Source organism: Pungitius pungitius, chromosome 14 (assembly GCF_949316345.1).
Source record: "Pungitius pungitius chromosome 14, fPunPun2.1, whole genome shotgun sequence".
Taxonomy (NCBI): Eukaryota; Metazoa; Chordata; class Actinopteri; order Perciformes; family Gasterosteidae; genus Pungitius; species Pungitius pungitius.
Genome location: NC_084913.1, coordinates 5,875,953 through 5,898,968, shown reverse-complemented (window position 1 = coordinate 5,898,968; position 23,016 = coordinate 5,875,953). Strand labels below are relative to the sequence as shown.

Below are 23,016 nucleotides of genomic sequence, written 5' to 3'. Positions count from 1 at the left end.
TCTAGTCGGCTGAGACCCGAGCCACCTGCGCACTGCAGAAATTGATTGTATTGGAATCCGTATGGTTGACGAGTGCCCCGTGGCCCGGGTTGGCCAAATCCGATTCATCACGCACCCTCTGAGGTCTTTAGTAGCACCCGATTGATCTCTTCAGTCCCAATACGCGAAAGGGTTTCATAAACATTTGGTTTTAAATTTGAATTGGATTGGTTCTATACAGCCGGTCCCGCTTGTGATAACTCGGTGCTCTTCTCCTTCTCCTCAGGTAACATAGAATACAGCTGTCCTGCCACAAATGAGTGTGAGATCACAAAGCGGAGACGCAAATCATGTCAGGCCTGTCGCTTCATGAAATGCCTCAAAGTGGGGATGCTCAAAGAAGGTAAGAAGAGTAAGAGCATTTTTTATTATTCTTACACACACACACACACACACACATTTACTGTGTTTTGGTTGATATAACATTCATGCAAATAAAGAAGCCCCCCCTGTTAAATCTGCACTAGGTGGAACATTTACAGCGTCGCACACTTGTTTTAGTGATAGTTCTGTTAATTCCCACACTGCTTCTGCAATGAGACCCCCGCAGCATCTTCCATCTCAGGACCACAGTGAGAGATGCATGCAACTACCCCCCCACCACCACCCCCGTCCTCCCTCTACCCACAGAGCAGTAAATAATGTGCAGTTTAGCCGGGGACAGAAATATGCTGAATAGCTTGATCCTGCTGTCTGAGTAATAGAAGTGTAACAGGACCCGGCCCGGAGAGGCTCCGGCCGGGTCCCCTGAGCACACGCCGGCCCGCGGTCTCGCCTCACCCCGGAATATTGATCCGCTCAATGTTTTCCGATAAAAAAAAAAAAAAACTCAGCTCCCTTCCTGCGGATGCTTTTTTAAAGTCGCGCCAGGAATTCAGTGACAATTAAACATGCTTCCGATGGATTTGTCTCTCCTCCACACCCCCGCCCATCACCCTGACTGAACCTTCTTCTCTCTTTCTCCCTCTGTCTCCTAAACAAATGAATAATGAAAGATGTGTGACTTGGGATGGGGTGGGGGGGGAGTTGGTGGTGAAGTGTGCCGTGCTCTATTTATTCAAGGCCTCCTCTGGGAGTATCTCAGGAAACTCTGTAAGGAAAGGCGTTTTTTCCTCGAGGGCCGATGAGAGTGTTGTTTACACAGCGGTAGGAATACAGACCAGACAGAGGCTCTCGTGAATGAAACTCTGCACACGCTTCCACTTTAGTTCCATCTATAAGTCTGTGCAGTGTGTGTGTATATCCCACCGTTATTCCTCCCGTTATTCAAGGCGAGAGCGGGGTTTATAAATGCACCATGTATCCGGTGGCCACCTGAAGCCAGCGTCCTGGCCCGTGTGGATCTCCACGCAGTAACAGAATCCACTGAACTGCGTGCGGCCAGATAAAGCCTCAGTGGCAGAAAGACAGAGTAATCGCATTCCTATCTGATGGAAAAATTGTGCCAATGTATCATCTCGGAGAAGAAGAGACTACGGTAATATGTAGCCGTGGCTGTAAATGAATGGCCGGTGTCAGGTCAGAGCAAAGAGAACGTAGAACTCAAATGTGCCGACTTTGGCTAAGCCCGCGGTTCTGATGCCGCACACTTCTGTGCGTTCAGCACATCGTCGGAATAAGAATGACCCTGTTCCACAAAGCGGCTGTCATCACTTCATGACGACTGTTATCACGGCCTGTTTGAAGTCCGGCGCGGGGTGTACCGCATAAGAACCATCTGCCGCAATCAAAGCATTGTCATTGAAATTGCGCCCTTTGTCATGATCAACGGAGACTTGAGTAAGCGGTTGAGCCTGAAGGCCCGCCCCTTAAATGGTCATCAAGACGGAATGGAAAGAGACACGAGGTCTCCGTCCACCGTAAGCTCCATGAAGCCGTAAGCTCAACGCCATGCTCGGGGCCCACAGGGGTGGCGATGGCCGCCGCTCATGTGACTGAGGTTACCACTTACTTTCGTTACCGCAGAAAGGTCACGTTGTATCGCAATGGAAAAAAATCACCTAATTATAACTGTACTGCTCCAATGCAAAATACAGTGATGAATCCCGACGATGCGGAGGTTTAAATCCATCACTGACTTGTGAAATATACAACATTAGTTTCCATTGAGCAAGCGCATGAGCTGCAATCATAACATTTAATCCTCAACGTTCGGTAGGAGGCGGAGGAAATGTTCTGGAAGATCAGCAGTGTGATTACAGGGGAGCCTAAACCCCTGCGTTGAGTCGCTGCACTTTCCCCAGACTGTATAAAGGAGGAAGTGATCAATAGAAGAATCAAATGTCGGGGGCAACAGGTTTTTTCCCTCTGATCAATGGAAACGGATCAGAGCTTAGAGCAAGAGAGAAGACCAGATACTATTGAGAGATTACATTGACATCATTCAGTGGCAGCAGCTCGCCGCACCGACTTCCTTTCTCCATCGCTCACCAGCACACGGATCCCTCCACTCACCACAACGATCGCGTCTACACATCTGTAGTGTGGACAAAAGACAATATCTATTTGTTGCATTGTCCTCGCCGTGTGACACTGCTTCCTGCAGAGGCAGAACGCACGCTGTCTCACTCTTGCAGGACATTTGCACAATACACCTCTCATAGTGTCCTACTGGACATGTCAATGTCAGCCATCTAAACCAGGCAGACAAATACATTCTGCTTGCAGGATGTAGTAATGCCATTGGTAGAGGAGGTAAGGAAGCACACTGGATATTCATTTTTCTTTATAGAATATCGTAATATTGGAGCATTCTAAAGTGGGGGTAAAGCGAGGTGTCAGCTCACCTGTAAAGGGACTTTATGCCGAGGGTGTCAGTATGGCCAATGCGTGAAAAACATCTGACAAAAATGCCCGAACACACGTACAAGCACGTGAAGCTGGCCAAAGAGGCCCTTTGAAATAGTGCTGACGGCAGTTTAGCCGGGCCGCCTTCCTTGAAAGGCAAGGCTCACCATGCCTTGCCATGTGGCCTTCTGATTTTCCCAGCTAAAATAGGGCCCGCTTAAGCCCCCCCCCCCCCCCCCTTGGCACTGCCAACCATCCCAGACATCCTGACACTTTCCCCAGGGAGAGACACCAAGAACAGGTGAGGGACTCAAAATAAGTGTCCCCAACACTGCCGGGCCGCGCAAAGTGAGTGAAGACAGGCCCTTTTGTAGGAGTGTGCTAGGAAGGGGATTATTATTGTTTTTGGAGGGAAAGAGGAGCCCGAGGTCAGCTGGCCTCAGCCCCCACACCCCCCCTCCCCCCCCCACACCAAAGGCCTGCGCTAATCCGTGCACAAATGCCAGCCGCCTTGGCCAAAAAGCCCTCTCAACCCTGCACCCTCTGCTTTGAAGAGTTGCCCCCGCTCTGCGTAGCGGGCCATGAAACAGGCAGATGACTTTCGATGAGGCAGTACTCAGGTCTCTCACACACATTTATAGCGTTCGCTCTGTTTACTTTGGAGGGGAGCACAACCGACGGGTGGGAGGGGGGGTCGGGAGTCAGAAGCTCCGGGTGTCACCAAAGGAATATATATATATATATATACAGTATATCAAGCCCACAAAGGCCCGTCCAGAGTGAATGAATCCGTCCGGCCGCCCTCGATAACTCCCTCGTCCCCCTTCTGTCTGTATCTGGTGCTGTTGGACAGTAAAATGAGACGGGCTAGTGCCAAGGCTTTCATTCCTGTCAGCATCTGTTAATTACGGCCAGGACTGTTCTAATTAAAAGAGGCACCCGTCTTACCTTCATCACCACCGGCTTCACGCTGGCTGCGCGGCCACATGACTCATCCGCCACCGGAGGATCTCGTGGAGAGCAGAAGAAAGAACAAGCCCCGACTGGCAGACGCTGAGCTCGATCGGGGGGGGGGGGGGGTCAGAGGAAACCGTATGAGGCGGTGACATCACGTTCGGCAATGAGAGGAATTTTTTCCGACCCTGCAGCTGGATGGGGAACGTTTCCAAGCACATCATACATCCGAGCAGTAGGACGTTTCGCGTCAATTTTGAAGAAATTGTCTCGGAAGTTAAACTGTCGCATGTTGGTATGCGTTGGTAAAGCACAGGTAGTCGCCACCAGATGATTCCCTGGTGCTCCCTGAGAAAGGATGGGGCTCCATTGGGAAATGGGGGTAATTAGGTTAGTGGGTTGTCAGCGTTAGGAAATTCTAATCAGATGTGTGTTTCCTGGGAATCAGATAATTTATAAAAGTTGAAGAAATCTCCATCCTGCAGTTACGCGATAATACAGTTTACTAGACGCAACCCAAACCCCATGCCCTGCGTAGCCCCCCCCCCCCCCCCCCCCCCCCCCCCCACCACCACCCCTCCGTGCGTTGAGTGCGAGGGACAGGGGGCGACGGCCCTGCAAGATAAGTGGTGAAAATCAAGAAGCTATTTAGCATAAATCCCCTGTTGAATTCCTCTTTGTTAAATGAAGGCCACCTTCTATCTTATATCATCTGATCCCCACCCAGCACCCCCCCCCCCCCACTCCTTCACTGACCGACCTCCAATCACCGCGCATGGGACACATCCAAACTCATCCCCTCCAAGAGCACTCGCTGATGGACAAATTGTATTAGGCTCATTTGCAGTGGCCGCACAATGCGCAGGTCTGACACCGTCCTCCCTCTTATAAAGTGATGAAATCATCACGGAAGTGCTCCGGCTGCGGGTGTGGTTCGCTTAGAGGACGCGGGCGATTGACAAATTAACTCCTCCTCCGCTGCAAGCATTTCATTGAGCCTTTTGTCGTCCAGCCTTTGATGTAAAATGTGTGTTGGAGGGGGTTACATTATGCATACAATGTAAATTGAAGGGATTCTCCCTCTTGACAGGATTAAGATATCAGAGATATTTAGGCTGAAGAGAGCAGGGACACGCTAGTCCATATACGGGGAAGCAGAATGTATTCTATTATATTATACATGAGAATTATCATACTCCTACAATAGATAACTAAATATGTCCCCGGTGGTATCAAATAAATAGAACAGTGTAGATGAAATATTTTAACTATGTTGGAAATGAATAGAATAGACATCCAAATGGAAACATTCTTATCAAATAATGAGATAATAAATAACTTGTTATGATGAGGCCTGGCTTGACATTTACAGTATCAGCGTGGAACGTGGCCTCTGGGTGTGGCTGGGGGTGATAAGGCCTCCGTGTTACTCCCGTAAAAAACAGGGGTGAAATAAGGGTCTTTTATGGGAAAGCAATACCTAGTTATCTATCTGCAGTATGACAGCGGACGCCTCGCACGGCGAGCTGGTCAAGTTTCTTCTTCTGGATACCGAAGGAGCGCTGGACCTGAGCTCACGCGCCCCGCACAGCGAAAAAAAAGAGTTGTGTAGCTTGGCAGCTAATTAGTATGCAATCTGCCTCACCCCCCCCCAAAAGCTAAATAATTAGAGGGCCAGTCTGTGAGATCATTGACCCTGCGTTAAATATTCATATGTTTGGACCTGCTCTGGGCTCAGCTGTGTCACAGTAGACCAGCCGACCACACATGGGAGAGCAGCCGTGCGTCTGACACATTCACACACACACACACACACACACACACGTCACTCCTCTTACAATACTGCTTTTACACATGATCTGACACAGAATATGTTTGAGTGCCATCTCTGATTTGTTCTAGTGTGTTTTCTACTGTATCGCCCTTCATCTCAAATATTTATCCGCTTTTCCACAATTTCTATGTGTTTGATTTCACTTACAATCTATTGTTAGGGGGTGGGGGGGGGGGGGAAACACACACACACACACTCTTAACCTCGTGTCTCTGTTGTCGTTTGTAACCCAGGGGTGCGTCTGGACCGCGTGCGAGGCGGCAGGCAGAAATACAAGCGGAGGCTGGACACGGAGAACAACCCGTACCTCGGCTTGACGCTGCCCCCTCCCACCAAAAAGCCCCGTGAGTACCACTCCGTCACCAGCGCATTGTCCCCCCCCCCCCCCTCCCCCCACACACACACACACACACACTGCCGGGCCGACAGCCAACGACCGTTGTGTCGATTGGTCAGAAAAATAAGCCAGGTGTTCGTTCCGGTCAGAGCTGAATTATGTGAAGTCCTTGAGCAGATGACCGATATTAAACAACGTGCTCGAGGACCCGGGTGTCTCACATTTTCACACATCATTTTCTTTTCTTTTTTTTTCTCTCCGCTTGTGTGCATTCTGGAGGCATGAGAGCTTTCAGAGCCTTCATTTCCCCTCGCACTGATTCAGGGGCCATCCATTAGTTTGCATAATGAGACAAAGAACAAAAAAAAAGCTGTGAAATTGAGACCGTTCTACAGTGTGTGTGTGTGTGTGTGTTACAATTTCACCGATATTTGCAACATGCATCGGTGTGCCTGGCTGAGCTTTTCCAGTGAAAATACCTTTGACACCCCCCCCCCGTCCCCCGTCCCCCCCTCTCTTTCCTGCTCTCTCCTCAGTCACAAAGATTGTGTCTCACCTGTTGGTGGCAGAGCCAGAGAAGATCTACGCCATGCCTGACCCCTCCATGCCGGAGAGCGACATCAAGGCCCTGACCACGCTGTGCGACTTGGCTGACCGTGAGCTCGTGGTCATCATCGGCTGGGCCAAGCACATCCCAGGTACGGGCCAAAGGATTTCATTTGTCTTTATTTTTATCTCCTAGTCCTCCCTCCGTCTCCTCTCCACATACACACACACACACTCTGAATAAATGCGTGCGCGCTCACACGTGTTTGACATTAATGACAGCGGCTCATAGAGCCTCGGGGCGCGCGGGGGGGGGGGGGGAAACAAATCAATAGAGTGCATCTAAAAACGTAGAGGGGGGGGGGGGGCAGAGACCAGGTGCCAGTGTATGTTGTCATCACTAGGGAGATTTAGAACAAAAGTTGGGGACCTGCCCAACCAAACAAGACATCATATCGCACGCACGCACACACACACACACACACACACACACACACATACACACACATGTTCACACACAAACGCACTCAAGCACACACACACATTCATTGAATTATTGATGGGCATAATCATGTTTCTTCCTCACCCCACAGACATTCTGATAGACGAGGTGTTAGGTTATAAGAGGCTGTTGAATTAAGGATACGGCACCTCACGTCAGCAGAGATTTTGCTTCCTTCAAGAGTTTCCCCCTGATTTTGACGGAGAACACATTGTTTAGCCGCTCTTTTTTTTTTTTTTTGCAAGCGAGGCAGATTCTCCTTGATCTTGAGCTTGACCCCCATAACTCTATAACATTACACCGCTGTAGGCACGGAGGGGTAACATACTAAATGAATGTGTCCCTCAGCGGCACCTCCATAACCTCCTCTTCTCATCAGCATGACTTGGACAGGCACAGAGCTGTCAGCAAGCAGGACATGATGCGCGCACACACACACACACACACACACGTGATGTCTGCTTTTGGATCACATCTGTGAATTCAGAGTATATATTTCCATTTAAATTCCTAGGTTAAGAAGGTTCATTTATTCTCAGTAAAGTCAAGTGGACTCCAGCTGACCTCGGGCCAGGGTTCGTTTTGTACTGAAAAGGTATTAGAGCACTTCTCGGAAGGAAGGGTATTAATCAGGTGCAGATCTGATAGTAAGGAGATTAGCGATGGATATGCTCCCAGCCGAGTGGCCTCGGCCCAGGGCCCCCCAATGCCTCTAAACGGTTTGGATCAGTCTCCATGGGCCTGCACGGTCAGCACACTGAGAGTTTAACGGGGGGGAGCTTAGTCAGGACTGGATCACAACTGACCCGGTAACACACTCTCGTGCTTGTGACTCAAAAATCACACCAGCCGCGCAGAAATGCACAAACGACCAGAACCTTCCGGTAAGGAGGCATCACTTACTACACACACACACGCGCACACACACACACACACACACACAAAGACGTAGCAAGCAGATGGAGAGGTGTCAGCCTGTGGAACAAATACAGAATAGTTCACAGGTCTTTTTGGGCCACTGAAAAGTAAACAAATCATATGAACCATACTCTCATCACACCTTTTCATACACAGTGTGAAAGGGGCCTTTACTTGCATCCCGCAGTTCGTTGCCATTGTCGCTGCGTACACTCTAACTGGGATTTTGTGTGTCATAGTGTAATCAGATTATACTAAGGCGTATTGTACAGTGGGTAGATGTGTGATGTTAATGGGATTTGCCGCGCGGATCGTTTACAGGAGTCGATAATGATCATTTAACCCACAACCTGACGCAGTAAGCCTGACCGTCTGCCCGGGACAGGACGGATGTGCCCGAGAGATGGTCCACGTTGAGTAGATTGTCCCTGATCTGCTTCTGGGCGAAAAAGAAAACACAGTCAAACTGATCTTTTTTTTTCTTGTATCGGAAAAAAGATTACTTTTGAGATTAAAAATCGGACAGAAAAACTTCACCTCAGCGCTCTGCCCGTGCCTGTCCCCTTGGTGGCGTCTGCATTAGGACAGCGGGTGTCCTCTGGCCATGAAATGGCTGCATAATTGAGTTGTACATGGCTGAACCTGATCAGAGACGGTTCACCGGTTGAGCGAGACTTCATGCGCTAACACTCAGGCAACGACGGAACCCCAGGGCGGCCTCCCCCCCCCCCCTGCCCGCTCGCCACCGTGTTTCTCCATCCAGCCGCTTCGGGACAAGAAAAGAAAAAAAGAAAAAACCTGCTGATTACATTCTGATAGATTTTTTTTTTGCAGCCTTAGGCAATGGAATTAAAAAAGATTAACAGTTCATTATGAAGCAGAGCACATTGATTAGGCCATTGACAGATGGGCCAATGACCAAAGTCCAAATGTAACAATTTAAATGTCGCGAAAATTGGCACTTACCTTCTCCCAATTGATTTTAATTCCACCCCCCCCCCCCCCTGTTCTCAGCTAACCCGTTTGAAAAGTGGCATAACCGTGGAGTCGAGCGGCACAATCGAGTTTTAATTGGAGGCCGATTGGAGAATATCAGAGCTCCATCATTAGTGGAGACGGTACCTTTGCCTCACGGCGTCCAATGTCAGCTTCGTCACCCCCCCGCTATATTTAGCACGCCGTGAAAGGTCAGTTTGCATAGACGGAGCGCTTTTAAAGCTTTTCTAAAGGGTTTTTTGTTCCACAATTTGAGACCAAATTAGAGCTCACATAATCGATGAGATCAGGTGCGCTTGTTATCGTGGTTGATATCGAGGGCCGGTGTCACATGTCGGGACGCCTTTCCACAGGCTCCTGCCTTTGATCAATTGATCATCGCCGCAGAGATTTTCAACACCAGTGTCACCGCTCCAAATAGCACCACCAAGCAGTCCAACACGGCTGTTGCCTGGAGAGGGGGTGGGGGGGGGGGGGGGGGTTCATCAGGAGCCGTGTTAGGGGGATGCTGACAGATGGCTTGTTGCTCCTAAAGGTGCTAACAACCTTTGACACGCATACCAGTCCACTGTCCGTCCTTCTGGCCCCCTTCCATCCCCGTGAAGCATCCTTTCAGTCGGCCCCTCGAGGTCTTGGGGGGGGGGGGGGGGGGGGGGATGTAAACCGACAGCTTCACCGCACTGGAACCTGTTTACCACTTGACATTGTTGACTTTTTCAGGAGTGGAGGGATACCGGCGGGACCCCTCGTTGGCCTCGCGTGTCTCCCCCCCCCCCCCCCCCTACATTGCTCCACACCTGCGGTGGGAATGTCACGTGCCGGCGCATTGGACCGCCATGCATGCTGCCTATACAAAGGCCGCTCGTTGTTTTTTCGGGGGGGGCCGCCGGCTCCCATCTTCCCAGCTGTTTTTAGGGCCAAGCAAACATTGACTTTACTGCTGCTGCTGCTGCGCTCCTGGACAATAAAATGCATTTTTGCTCCGGGGCGTCCACCACTATAATGTAAAACATTCAAAGAGCATTTGTATCCCTTTATTTCTCATGTGTTCTTTAATGCTTCTTAAAAAAAGAACCCCCCCCCCCCTCCCTTATGTTATTGCATTTTAGGTTTCTCGATTCAGACCATATTAATCAAATGAAATCTGTCTTGTTGCTGTTGTTCTATTCATTAGCGGTGTTTTGGGAATATTCATCATCTGTGCTTTATTGGATTGCAGCTCATCAGCTCTGCATTTGACAGACAAGCCGCCCGGCGGGTTAGTTGTTAGCGCCGAGGCCGCGACGTTAAAAGGAGATCGTGCCTCTCGCATGTTGTCGTGTTTGTGTCAGCTCAACCCACCACCATAATCACCCACCCACCAGCCTGATCCCACTCAAGCTGCGTAATCTCCTTGTAATAGAGTGTGAATACTGCCCGGCAATAAATCAGCACCTCATCAGTGCACTTTATTAAATATAGACACCAACAGACAGCTCTTAGTATATTCAATTTACCCTCTGACGTAGGCTTCAACACAGGAGATAAAGATAGATTGAGCAATCAGGTGGATGCCGAGGCCTGGACACCCGGGCTTGGGAGCGGGAGGAAGGCGGGAGAAGTTGCGGGGGGGGGGAGTGAGATGGGGGCGTATCGGAGGCAGACAGGCCGTCAGGAGTATGCCGGGGCCGGGAAAGGGACATCTGCCAAGCAGGGTGGGGGGGGGGGGCTTTGTTTAGCTACTGTGACACATGAGCAGGTACGTCCAGCATACCGATTCGTGCGTGTGTGTTCATTTTTGTCACCGAGTTGAATCAAACCCGAAATTGTGTCATATATTATACATGTTTTGCAGGAGGTCTTATACGCCGATGTGCCTTTAAGCGATCGCCAGCAGAGCGCCATCCCTCATTAGGCAATGTTGCTCGATGGCAGCAGAGATAAATGATGTGTAATTATAGCGATGATTAAAGAGAGATTTGTGCCGGTCTTAACAGAGATATGTAACCTCAGTATTGGGCAGTGGGACCCTTGGGAGGGCTTAAGACTTCTTCTTTAGGGTCAGGGGGGGTCACAGGGTGCAGATTAAAACAAGAGGATTACTGTATTTAACGCTGCTCAACCTCACAACCGTTCACAGGCTACCGGTCAAATCACCCATTCCCCCAGCTACTTACAATGGGATAATGGGCTGGTTATCACGTTGACAGGAGGCAGATAGCGCTCTTCTGAAAAGTCGGCGCAGGCACTAAAAAAAAAAAAAAAAAAAAAAAAAAGAGAGGTGAAGGAGGGGGGAGGGATTCACCCTCTTTTTTGTTTTTTTTTACAGACTCAATTTAGTTTGTATTGACGTGATTTTGTCCAATAGAAAAAATAAAAAAGCAGCCTTGGTGTCATCGAGTCGAAAGCTCGCGGCAGACTGAGCTGTTTGTGTTGTACATGTGGCTTGGACGGCAGGTCAAATTATTTATGTCAAGCGCAGCAATTTATTACCAGGCTGCTATTGATTGGGTCCCCCCCCCCCCGACACCGGCATGTAAATTGAAGGAGAATCATGGTCGCTATGGCTGCAGACGCACACACATCCGCACAAACACACCACGTCTAACATGTAGTGTGTGTCAGAGGTGTCAGAGGTGCATTCATTTTTCACCCCCTTTGTCCTCTTTTTTTTGTTTTTCACATTAAATCATATCCAGTGACGTCTCTGATTCGGAGTAAGCTTACGGCAGCGTGAACATTCGGTTAAAAGAAAAGAAAAAAAGAGAAGAATATCTGCGTTGAACCTCTGGGGTCCAGTTAGGGGCCGCTTTACTCCCGACTGGAGCCCGGAGAGCACTTGACTTGGCTGAGGTGAGATTGCCGCTGGGCAGGAGTCTTCGGGGCCTGCTTGTCCTTCTGATAGCTAGCCGTGATAGATCAGCTGCTGTCTGGCCAGAATGACTCTCCTTCCTCTTTCTATCACTCTCCTCCTCTTCCCCTTGGCCCCCGGTCCCCCCTTTTTTTTTCTCGCATCCTGCTGCTGCTCCCTTTTCCCTTCTTTTTCTTATCTGCCTCCTTTCTGGCTCATATCTTCTCCTTTCTTTTATCCTTCATTCCTCTCTCTCTCCTATTTTTTCTTCTTTTCCCTCTGTCTGCTATGTTGTCTGATTGAGGGTGAGTTACGAGGGGGCTGCAGCTGGAGGGGGCCACCGTGCCTCGTAATTACATCTCTTTTTATTACCAGCGCTAATGGCCCTCGGGGAGAGGGAAACAATAATAAATTAATAGAATATGAACTCCAGCTCAACAGAAATCTACAGCATTTCATTTTGGGCCGTCCTGTGCTCTGGCAGATGAAACGGTGCTCTGATTAATCTCCGCGAGGGGGTTCGAAGCGGCCGTCTGTGGGTTTTGGGGCTGCCCCCCCCCCCCCCCCCCCCCCTCCTCCCCTGCCCACGGCCCAGTGCTTTTTGGGGAGATAAAGGGACAGGCTTCAGTAGCCTTGTTTTCACCCTCTGAGCTATGACGGACGGTGCTCTGATGCAGTTAGCTGTCCGTTCTGCTGCTCTTTTCTTTTCTTTTTTTATTCCTTTTTGTTTATTTAACTAAATTTCAGTCATGTCCCATGCAGGATCAATTGCCCCCCCCCCCCCCTCTGATCAGTTTGAAAGTGAGAATCACCTTTCGTGCCGTGTGATCGCCATGTGAGCGGCGTGCCTAAGTCGAAGGGAACAAAGGAGAGTGCTGCATTGTCATCACCTCCGCACACACACACACACACACACACACACACACAGAGACGGGGGGGGTCTGCTGGTGCACTCAGCACTGGAGTGGAAAAGGGCCCTTTCAAGCACGCAGACAGGCCTCTCCGATTTGGTCAATATTGTGTCATGTTTGGTCAAACCCCGCCAGGGCAGTGGGCTGGAAATGAAGATGTAAATATTGATATTTCATTAGAGGAAATCACCCACTCTGACGGCACTTAACCGGGCCACCTTCGGAGTGCGGGGCAAGGCCGGAGCGCCGCGTGACCCGCGGAGTCGGGAAGTCACTTCATTACCCGATTAAATTGAGTGGAAAAAAAAAAAAAAGCCGAGGCAACGACACGGGATCCCATTTGGAGCGATAATTTGGGCCCCCGAAGAGAGGGGATGGACGCAGGGGGGGGGGGAAAACACCACCTCTCCATCTCACAACACTGGATTAAATTCAAGGACTTTTAGCGTCAAAGGTAATTGTAGGCTGCCCGGGCGGCTCGCCTGTGCATGGTGGTTGAGAGCTGTCCGCTGCATCCGAAACGGCTCCAAAGCCTCTCCCGTAACGAGGCCTTCAAGTGCGGGGCTGTCACATTGTGGAGCAGCGCTTTAGTTCCGCTCCAGGCTCCCCCTTGGCATTAAAAGGCTAGACAAAGCCCCCGCCGGATGATTGTGATGCCAGCCAGCCTGATGCGGCAATCAAGACCCACGCGTCTTGCGCTCGCATGACAATTTCCCTCCGGCCAGTCCACCGCCTGTACGAGTTAATGGCCACGTATGCAGACAAGGAAATAGCACCGGGGAAGACTTCAAGATGCCGGGCTGGGATACGTGTAATGGCGCAGGCCTTTAGAAAATATTGCTTATTGCCTCGGCTGATAATGGCAAAGTGCTTTGAGTGCTTTCGGCAGTTTGCTTTGTTGGGTCTAATTTGGGCTCCTCAGACCTCTGACCAGTCCAGTCGAACACCGGGCACCTTTCTGTTAGCGCTCTATTCTTACTGACTATTGATTCCCCCTTCAAAATGTGAAGGCCCCTCACATTTTGATCACAATCTGTTAATTAATGTATCCTCCAGCTCTACCCCTGCAGCGGCCATCACCTCGATAAGGGAAATTGAACACATCAGGTGTTCACCCTGCTTTTCTCTCTGCCCGTCTCACTCTTTCCGTTCTTTTCTTTGCTTTCTCTCACGCGTCCTCGTCCTGTCTCTTGTTCTTGCACACGTGTGTGTGTGAGTGTGTGTGTGTGTGTGTGTCCTGGCAGGTGGAGATAACCATCAGACTGGTGGCCGCACCCCCAGAGAGATCATTTGTATTGAAGAGAAAATGTGGGGAAATGGGCGCGGCGAGCGGCCCCGGTCAATACTGTAATCTATCGCTTCTTAATCACGCAGCTAGCAGCGAAACTTGTAAAAAGCAATCGCATTAATCGGGGGGGCGGGGCCCGAAGAGCCTAATAGGGCGCCCGCAGGCACGCTCTGCAAACGGAGGGGACGGTGTGTGTGTGTGTGTGTGTGCGTGGGGGGACGAGGGGGGGGGCGGCAGGGTGTTGGTGCGGTTTATCGGCGGTAGAAAGGCTGTACGAAGGGAAAAGGAATGAGATGTCTAGCTGTTCCTCTCTCTCTCTCTCCTCCTTCCTCTATTGCTTTTAACCCTTTTTAATATGTTTGAGCTTCTCACAACTCATCCCCCCCCCCCCCCCCCCAGAGGAACTAGGAGTTTGTTTTATTTGACGTTCTATTCTGAGCGTCCGTAGAGGTGTTGAAAGAGAACCGACTCTTTCGGCTGCTGTCGGAGAAGGAGGCCCTGGCTTTAAGCAGGTCTTCGGGGCTGAGCTTGAACCATGTGACCCCCCCCCCCCCCCTCTCTTTCACTGTCTCTCTGTACCTTTTTCGTGCACGGATTCACGTGCACACGTCGGGCCTGCGGGTGTCACGGTCAGCATGTGCAGGCGCGTTCCCTGGCGGACACGTGCGGGTGTGGGCGCGTCACCTTCTCGGTGCATGTCATGTCCCCAAACCCCCCCCCCCCTCCAACGAAAATGTGTCTCAGTGCTAATCCCCCACACACCAAGCAGAGGTGTGACAGGATACAAGGGGTAACCACATGGCTTTGTGTGTCCCGGACCTTTGCACCGATTTACTGTCCTCGCTGGCGGCAAAGCCCCCTCGAGCGCTCTCTTGGCTTCAAAGGAGGACCTTCCGCCGCGCATTTTAAAATGAAACGCCGCTCGCTACACCGGCGCGCGCCTCTCTCGGGAATGCGTTCCGGGCCCCCCCCGCCGGAGAGCTCGCCCCCCCCCCGAGCCGGGTCGGGTTCACAGATCTGTTCTTGTAAGAGGAACAAATGAACAGATAAAGAAACAAGAACAAAGAGCGATGAACAAAAAGCATGTCCTCCTGTCCTCACCCAGTTGTCTCTGTCCCCTCAGGTTTTTCCTCCCTGTCTCTGGGAGATCAGATGAGCTTACTGCAGAGCGCCTGGATGGAGATCCTCATCCTCAGCATCGTGTTCCGCTCGCTGCCCTACGAGGACGAGCTGGTGTACGCCGAGGACTACATAATGGACGAGGAGCACTCGCGGCTGACGGGCCTCCTCGACCTCTACGTCTCCATCCTGCAGCTGGTCCGCAAGTACAAGAAGCTCAAAGTGGAGAAGGAAGAGTTCGTCACCCTGAAGGCCATCGCCCTCGCTAACTCAGGTGGGTTCGTCTGACACCGTGAACATCTACAACTACAAGAGCGAATTTAGCATCTGGTCATTTCAATAACCTCGACACAAAAAGGGTGATTATTTAATATACATATATGCAAATACTTCCACATAATTGTATTTTTTTTTACAACTTACAGTTACTTCAGGGGATCAAAGTTTTTCTTCCAAAATCCCATTGTTTAATTTCACAATGTAATTTATTTCTGTTTTAAAGTGTGGCCTTGATTTTTATTGTTCAATCAATGTTGTAAAACAATATTTCAGTAAGTGAAATATAAAAACAATTTTGTAGATTGGAGAAAAAAAATCAAAGCCTAAAATAAACGTATCTTTTGAACAATGTTCACCCGAAATAAGTATTGAAAATGCACAAAATATACAAGAAAACAACATTGAAGTTGTTCCATTATTGAAAGAAAAAAAAAAATCAAGACCCAATCAGAACATTCTTATTAGGCTTATCTCCCGTGGACCTCTGGGTAATAGATGCAGACACTGTGAATCTAGAACAGCGAGTTTTTGTCTGACACAATTTCAGAAAGGAGTTTTTTCAGCGTAACCTTTTGGTTTGGAGCGAGCGACGGAGAGAGAGAGAGAGAGAGAGAGATAAGGGCAGCGTGTGGGTGGAGGCGTGAGCTTTTTTAATTGTTGTGGTATTTTCTCGAGCACTCCCTCCGCTCCTCCATCTCCATAACAGAACGGAAGCCGCAGGGCACAGCAAGCCACGGGGGGGTGAGGGGGGGGGGGCTGTCAATGAAATGTGTTAAGTCGAACAGAACGAGTATCGGTGAAGTGATGGCCGTCTTTTGTCTCACCGCGATCGGCAGGGGAGCAGGACCCCCGTCCCGCTCTGATCGATGCCCGCCCGGGTCACTTGGCCGCATTCCCTTGTTTTCCATCCGGGGGGAGGAGGAGGGGAGGCGGAGGGGGGGGCGGAAAAATGAAAATGCTGATGGTGGGCCTTTGCTTCGGCAGGCGAGGCGGGGGCCGCGCAGGAGAAGAGAGGAGAGGAGAAGAGAGGAGAGATGGGGGTCGAGGAAGGGAAGAGGGGGGGGGGGGCGGGGGGGGGAGGAGGGTCTCCGGAATGTTAGAACAAGGTCTCTGGGAGATCGCTCTCCAGGGAGCCCCCCCCCACACCCCCCTCCCCTGCTCCGACAGCCGTGAAAATTCATAGCGATTGATTTTGTAATTAGCAGTTTATCAATCGGATCGACGGGGGCTCACTGGTGCATTGCGAGGAAATTGTTTCTTTAAAGTTGTTTTTTCAAGGCTACCCCCCCTCCTCCGTGGACTTTACTCGCCCTCTTTTCTGTTGGGATCTCTCAGACTTTTTGTTTCCAATTAAATTACAACAGCTTCAAACCGGGTTTGTTGCATGAAAACGAGGACAAATGAAAACTGCAGCTTTGTTGAATCCAACCTCTGTGAAAAGAACAAGAGATAATTATGTCACATCCTCATCTGACATTTTCTTATTTTATTTTTTGCCTTTTGTTCTTCCGTGCCCCCCCCCCCCCTCCCTCTCTCCCCTCTCTCCCCTCCCGCCCTCCCATCCCACATTCACTTCACTAAAAACGACCTACTTCATTTCACCTCTGTGGATTTGAAAGCCGTCAGGGTGAGACAAGTCTCAAGGTCTTGGGAATACAAGTTGTTCCAGTCAATGAATTTGGGGCGATGGCCTGAAATCTGTTTTGCCTTTTTATTGCCCCCGCGCGGTAAAAATATGCACCGCCAAGGTGAGACGAGTCGTGGCGCCCGATGACAAGGGGCCGGGCATCCGTTGGCGACCAGTGAGCGACCCCGGGCCGTCCCTGAGAACGAGAGAGAGAGAGAAAGAGGCGGGAAAATAAGCCTGGAATGAGGAGGAGGAGGAGGAGGAGGAGGAGGAGAGTGACGTGATGTACAACAGGACCAGTATATGAGCGGTGGCGGTGGGGTGGCGGAGAACACACCGCAGACTGAAACCAGCCGGAAGCCGTACGCTGCGCTCTGAAAAAACCGGCCTGTGGAAAGGGGCGAGATTTCAACGTAGAAGGATAAAAAAAACGTTCATTCATCGAGACACGTGACACAGAACATTTACAGCCCCGTCTTAACCGCTGTATTCCGATGATCGGCGAGCTGTAAAATAAACCCATTAGTATTTGTTTTTTCCTCCACTCTGATGGACAGAAACTCCTTGGAGGGAGAAAGAGGAGAATTAATTGAAAGGAAGTGTTGTATTCATCTCAAGCTTCCAATTCTCTAATGGAGGCCCTTTCTTTTCCTTGTTTTTTTTGTTGTTTTTTTTGTCCGTTAGCAATCTGTCCTTTGGAACAGTCAGGTGTTTAATGTGTACTCGCTCACGCGGGATTGGGTGCTATTCATGCTATTGTTACTGGAGGATAACATTGATTTTCAGTCTCGCTGGTCAAGGGGCCGTGTGAATATCCCACCAAAGGCTAAATAAATAATGAAATGAAAAAAAGCAGGGGTTTTTTTATGATCTATTCTTTATCCTGTCGGGGTGTGAGTTATACTGATAATGCGTTTGCTGCTTTACTGCTACTGACAGAGCGGTAGAGATCCATCATGAGATTTAATTTAATTTCTGTTATATTACCACTGTCTACACAAAGTTAATCTTTTCATTCTTGACCAAAATATATATATTTTTTAAAAAGCCCATCATCGATCTTTAAACCCCCTTGTCCCTGCTCCTGTCTTATCAGACTCCATGCACATAGAGGACATGGAGGCGGTCCAGAAGCTCCAGGACGCTCTCCACGAGGCCCTGCAGGACTACGAGGGCAGCCAGCACCAGGAGGACCCGCGGCGGGCGGGCAAGCTGCTCATGACCCTGCCTCTGCTGCGGCAGACGGCCACCAAGGCAGTGCAGCACTTTTACAGCATCAAGGTGCAGGGAAAGGTGCCCATGCACAAACTCTTCCTGGAGATGCTGGAGGCCAAGGTCTGATCGGAGGGTGGCTGATTGGCCGCGGCGACGGGGCCGAGGGCTGCGTTAGCGGGAAAAAAAAAAACAGGAAGTGACTTTAACCCGAGGCGGAGGGTACTCAGGAGGAGACCCCCCCCCCCCCTCTCCTTCCCACCACCACTGACTGTGCTAGGCAGGAGAGAGAATGACCTCTCCCGCTCTTCTCCTGGAGCCCTGGGAAACTAAATTAAAAAAGAACAAATTCAAACACTTGGTTATTAGTATAAATATAAAAATGCAGATTAATTTAAAATATATAAGAAATATTATGTACAGTAATCATTTTTTTTTTGTTTTGTTGTTTTGGTTAATTCTAAGTGGTCATGCTGTATATTTAAGAAGGACCCTTCTGCCCCTCAGCATCTTCAGAACAAGTAGTTGCCAGTTCTCGATGGCAAGATGAAGAGGTTTCTTATTTTCGGCGAACTCAAAAGTTCCGTAAATTTTGTTCTGAAGACAGCAGAGGCGTCGACGGCCACCAACAGACTCACGGGTCTCACGGTGCTTGTTTTTTTTTTCTTCTCCCTGAACTTGACCAGGACATGTATATATTTATTAATGGAAGACTGAGTGTACAGTTCAAAAAGTCTGGTGAACTTGGTGGCCATTTTCTCTTGTTCTCCTCCTGGAAAAAAAACAAAAAGAAAAGAAAAGAAAAAAGAACTAAAACTGTTACCTAAATCAGCTTAAATGTCCTTGGATATACCTCTCCAGAGCAGGAAGCCCGGCGGGAGACCCGCTGGTCCCATGTTAAAACCAAACTAGCATCGGGGCGGGTACGATTAGTCAGTCGTCTTATTCCGTAGTAACTCAGCAATAAAGGGAGCTGTGGGGAAGCCGGGCTTAAGCTCCAAATCTTTCATACGCTTTTTTTTCTCCGATGCTGCTGTTGCTAGAGGACCACGCCTGCGTATTTCGGGGGGGGGGGGGGAGGGGGGGGGGCGCTGCACCGCTGTCGCACACCAGTGTCCCTCCTCTCCTCTCCTCGTAGTGGTTTTTTTCTTTGTGGTCATGCAACCCATTGAACCCCCAAGTTTGGTCATTGTTTCTTAAGCCCGTGTAAATTACCACTTGGCATGCAAATAGATGACCCCCCCCCGATCCAGGCTAGGTGAAAGATGATCAGCGTGTTTGCCGTGGCGGTATCAAAGGATTTATGCCGAGTGGCAGAAGTCCAGGCCATTCCTCGTTTCAAACAATCAGAAGGCCCATATGTCAGCCGCTCTATTTCGGGCTCCCCCCCCCCCCCTTTTAAACCCGCGGCAGAGTCATCCCGCAAGGTGCCCAGCATCTGCTCTCACCATTTTAGACACCTCGGCGTCTTTAAATAGCGGCGCCGGCATTTATAGAGCTTCAACCAAACAGAGGTCAAAGGCAGGTGCAGAGAGGGATTGGTGTGCGGCCACTTCACACCGGGCTCTTATTTTTAACCCCGGGAGCAGGTTCGCCCGCTTGGGCCCCCCTCCAGGAGCAGGAGCAGGGCCGGACACGTGGAAACACTTCTTCTTCTCGCCCTCATGTTGACAGCGGCAGGCGTCTGCAAGGAGATCTCCGGGATGATGCCCCGAGCATTTAAACATGTGAATAGCTATGCAAGAAACAACGTGTCAGCACGCTCCTGAGGGGGGGGTAACGGCGACCCAGGCGGGGGGGGGGGGGGGGGGGTTAGCGGTACAAGGTGTGATCTGTGGTGGGAGAGAGAGAAAGAGAGAGAGAGAGAGAGAGAGAGAGAGATCCCTTGTTCCCATCTCCCGTGCGTTTTAGCTACATGTCCGTTTTTTGCCGGGTGTGAGTAACACTGTAGTCCAGTCCTCCTGTTGGAGGGAGAATGTGTTGGGAGGCTTACGCCACTGGAGGACTTCGTGTGACGTGACAAAATGTGGCGCCGTCACAATAATATGACACCGGGATCAAAGGAATCCCTGACATGGCAGTCGGGTAGAGTTGCCGCCGCGCTTTGCGACGTCGACGGCCAGCAACCGATCCAGTGGGGCCCGAGGCCTGGCCTTTTAATGCCGCCTCCTGATTGGTCACGGAAGGTAACAGGAGGATGGACTGCACCCACTCCAGCACCCACCCACTCGCCCACGACTTGAAAACCTGCCGCTGCCCAGTTAACAGGCTCCACTGTGGTGGAGTGTGGCAAACGTAAACTGGAGTTATTTGGCTGCTGTGCAATGGAACGGGGACCAATTCTGACTGGAAACATGCTAAAAGCATGCTTTTACTTAGACTTGGGAGAATTTGTATGCTGTTAGGTGACAAGTCCCTCGGATAGATGATGACTTTTTTTTTTTTTGCTTGTCTCTATAAAAGTGCAGTAAAAAAAAAAAAAAAAAAGAAACCTTTTGCAGGAAATCGTTGCAACTTTGGTGGCCCTAAGATGATCAGCCGTAAGAATCTCAATGATAAGGAGCGCTCTCATCTACCTTGCAATACGGAACTCTGCTAAGTGAAAGAGAACATGTCTTACAGTGCGAGTCCAAGTGTGTAAATATATCAGCGTCAACACAATAGGTTGCCGAAATACCATTGAAAATAAAGTACGCAGCGCCATGCTGACTACTACCTCATTATCATATTGTCAATATTCCACTGATCCAACACGCTCCGCTCTTCATCATCCTCACATGTCTGTGACCCAACTGAGCCGTCCATGTTTCTATCTAAACCCCCCCCCCCCCCCTCAGTGCTCCTGCCAAAATATTTGTAATTGTAGTTACTGATCTTCTCTTCCCACTCATTCTTCACGGACCTGTTTGTGAAGGTAAAGCATGCTTCATGTTGACCACATGACTTGGCCATCGGTGGGCGTGACCCCACATTTTGGTTACTAAGCGGGTATGTGTTTTTATCAACATCAATGTGTCAGAATTGGTCCCTTGATGATAAATTGCTGACGGGGGCAGGTAGCTGATTTCCTGCTTCTGTGCTATGAGTATTTATGGTGTGAAATATATCATTTGGCAATGGTGTACATTGATATCTCTGATCGTTGAATCACCAATATCTGTGTAACTTTTACGTTTTGATTTTCAAAAAGGTAAAAGATCAATGAATTAAATACTACCTGAACTCTGTGATTCTTTTGTGTTCGAATTAAAGCCGATGATGATGTTTAAAAGCTTGTACATGAAAATGAAACCTGATGAGAAAAGATATCGTATGACATTTTTGGAAGTATTGGCCCGTCTCGGACGGAGTAACCATCTGATCCTGGGGGGGAGACATGCCATGAGTAAAAATAATAATTACTGCAGTCGTAGTAAAGGTTAATAGAGGGAAAGAAAAGGCTATTTAACACACATTTACTCCTTCATAGTGTTTTATACTTTCACATTCGCCCTAGTGGAGCAACCCTTCCTTCTGCTCGGTGTATTTACCCCTTCTGCCCATGGCCAGCTACAAGCTCACACACACACACACACACACACACGGTGACTGGGCGTTCGGCACTGGGACAGAGAGCAGGTCAGACCTCCCAGCAGACCACAGATGGGGGGGGGGGAGGATTCACGCAGGCCACCCAACCATCCGGCCATCAACCGCAGCCTCCGCAGGGCCCGGGAGCCGCTGAAAATGGATCCGTCACGAGGAAACACGCAGACAGACACGCTAGGGCTGATGGAGGCGGGGTGGAGGGGGTGGAGGAGGGGGGGGGGGCGGGGGCTGCAGCTCCATTATTTCAGGAAGCTGATATTCCGGGGAGTGAAAGTATTCCCTTCTCTGTGTAATTATAAGAGCCAATTTCCCCTTTTTGAAATAATGTCTCGCTAACCAATTAAATTGTAATAATCCTCTTTGTGGAAACAAACGGCGTCACAAGAGCGGATGACAAAAAGGGGATCCGTCGCCCCCCCCCCCCGCAAGTTTATCATCCGGTTGGACCCAGATACGGACACAGTACAGCGAGGCCATGATTTGCCTCCAATGGCGGCTCGGAGCGTCACGAGGCCCTTCGCGCGCTGCCTTAAAGCGCGTTTCATTATATTCCCAGAGCAACGCTGACGACGGCGAAGGGGAAGGGTTCCGCGTCGGGGTGAGTGATTGGGTTTGAACAGAGCTGCTGCGTACACTTTGTATCACGCCAGGGCTCCCATTACACTTAGGTTGAAAACGGAGCACGCAAATGCCCAGGAGAGCTTGTGGCACAGAAATGAAGAGTGCGCCACCGTCTCTCTCTCTCTCTCTCTCTCTCCCTCTGTAATTCCCTCACACACACTTTTCATCTCTTCTCTTTGTCAAAATTTTCTTTTCGAGCCCCCCCCCCCCTCTCCCCTCGTCGCTCTGGCCTTCCTGTTTTTGAGGCACAACCATCCTTTTACGGGGCGTTCTTATTGTTCCGCCGGTTCCCTTATGTGCATTTATTGCTCCATTTGTGAAATTGGAGCCACCGGCCGACAAGCCCGTTACTATTCAATAACAGGAGCTGGGCATTTTCACAACCGGGGGGGGGGGGGGCATCGATGCCCCAGACAGAAGCGCTACGTCACATCAGACCTCAAACAACGGGGACGCAGTGCTATGTTGTCGTTGTGTATAATATTGGAGGCAAAATCCAGTGCCAGCAGTCAACAGATCTTCAACAAAGGGGGAAAACGGGTGTGTTTATTACCTGTCCGAGCCACGCCCCCCCTCACACCTGTGATTCTCTATTGGCTGATCAATAGGCTGTCAAAGTGCCTTGGCG

At 50.1% G+C, this 23,016-nt stretch overlaps 1 protein-coding gene across 2 annotated transcripts; it reads left to right on the top strand.

The window, feature by feature from the left end:
* The first annotated feature begins 269 nt into the window (after window positions 1–269).
* esrrb (estrogen-related receptor beta) lies at window positions 270–19,246 on the top strand. 2 transcript variants are annotated; one of them, XM_062557485.1, is made up of 5 exons: window positions 270–382; window positions 5,848–5,958; window positions 6,488–6,649; window positions 15,066–15,335; window positions 18,064–19,246. In XM_062557485.1, exons 1-5 carry the CDS (start codon window positions 349–351, stop codon window positions 18,306–18,308), a joined length of 822 nt encoding a protein of 273 aa, XP_062413469.1. In that variant the 5' UTR covers window positions 270–348; the 3' UTR covers window positions 18,309–19,246. The 2 variants fall into 2 exon arrangements, with proteins under 2 accessions (XP_062413469.1, XP_062413468.1); XM_062557484.1 differs by having other exon boundaries at window positions 270–391.
* Window positions 19,247–23,016: the final 3,770 nt, after the last annotated feature.

Excerpts from the sequence above, each read along its gene's own strand:
- esrrb (XM_062557484.1), top strand. The coding sequence starts at position 349 with ATGAAATGCCTCAAAGTGGGGATGCTCAAAGAAGGTAAGAAGA. Across the intron at positions 392-5,847 it reads GCTCAAAGAAGGTAAGAAGA|GGGTGCGTCTGGACCGCGTG; the intron begins GTAAGAGCATTT and ends TTTGTAACCCAG. Across the intron at positions 5,959-6,487 it reads CCCTCCCACCAAAAAGCCCC|TCACAAAGATTGTGTCTCAC; the intron begins GTGAGTACCACT and ends CTCTCTCCTCAG.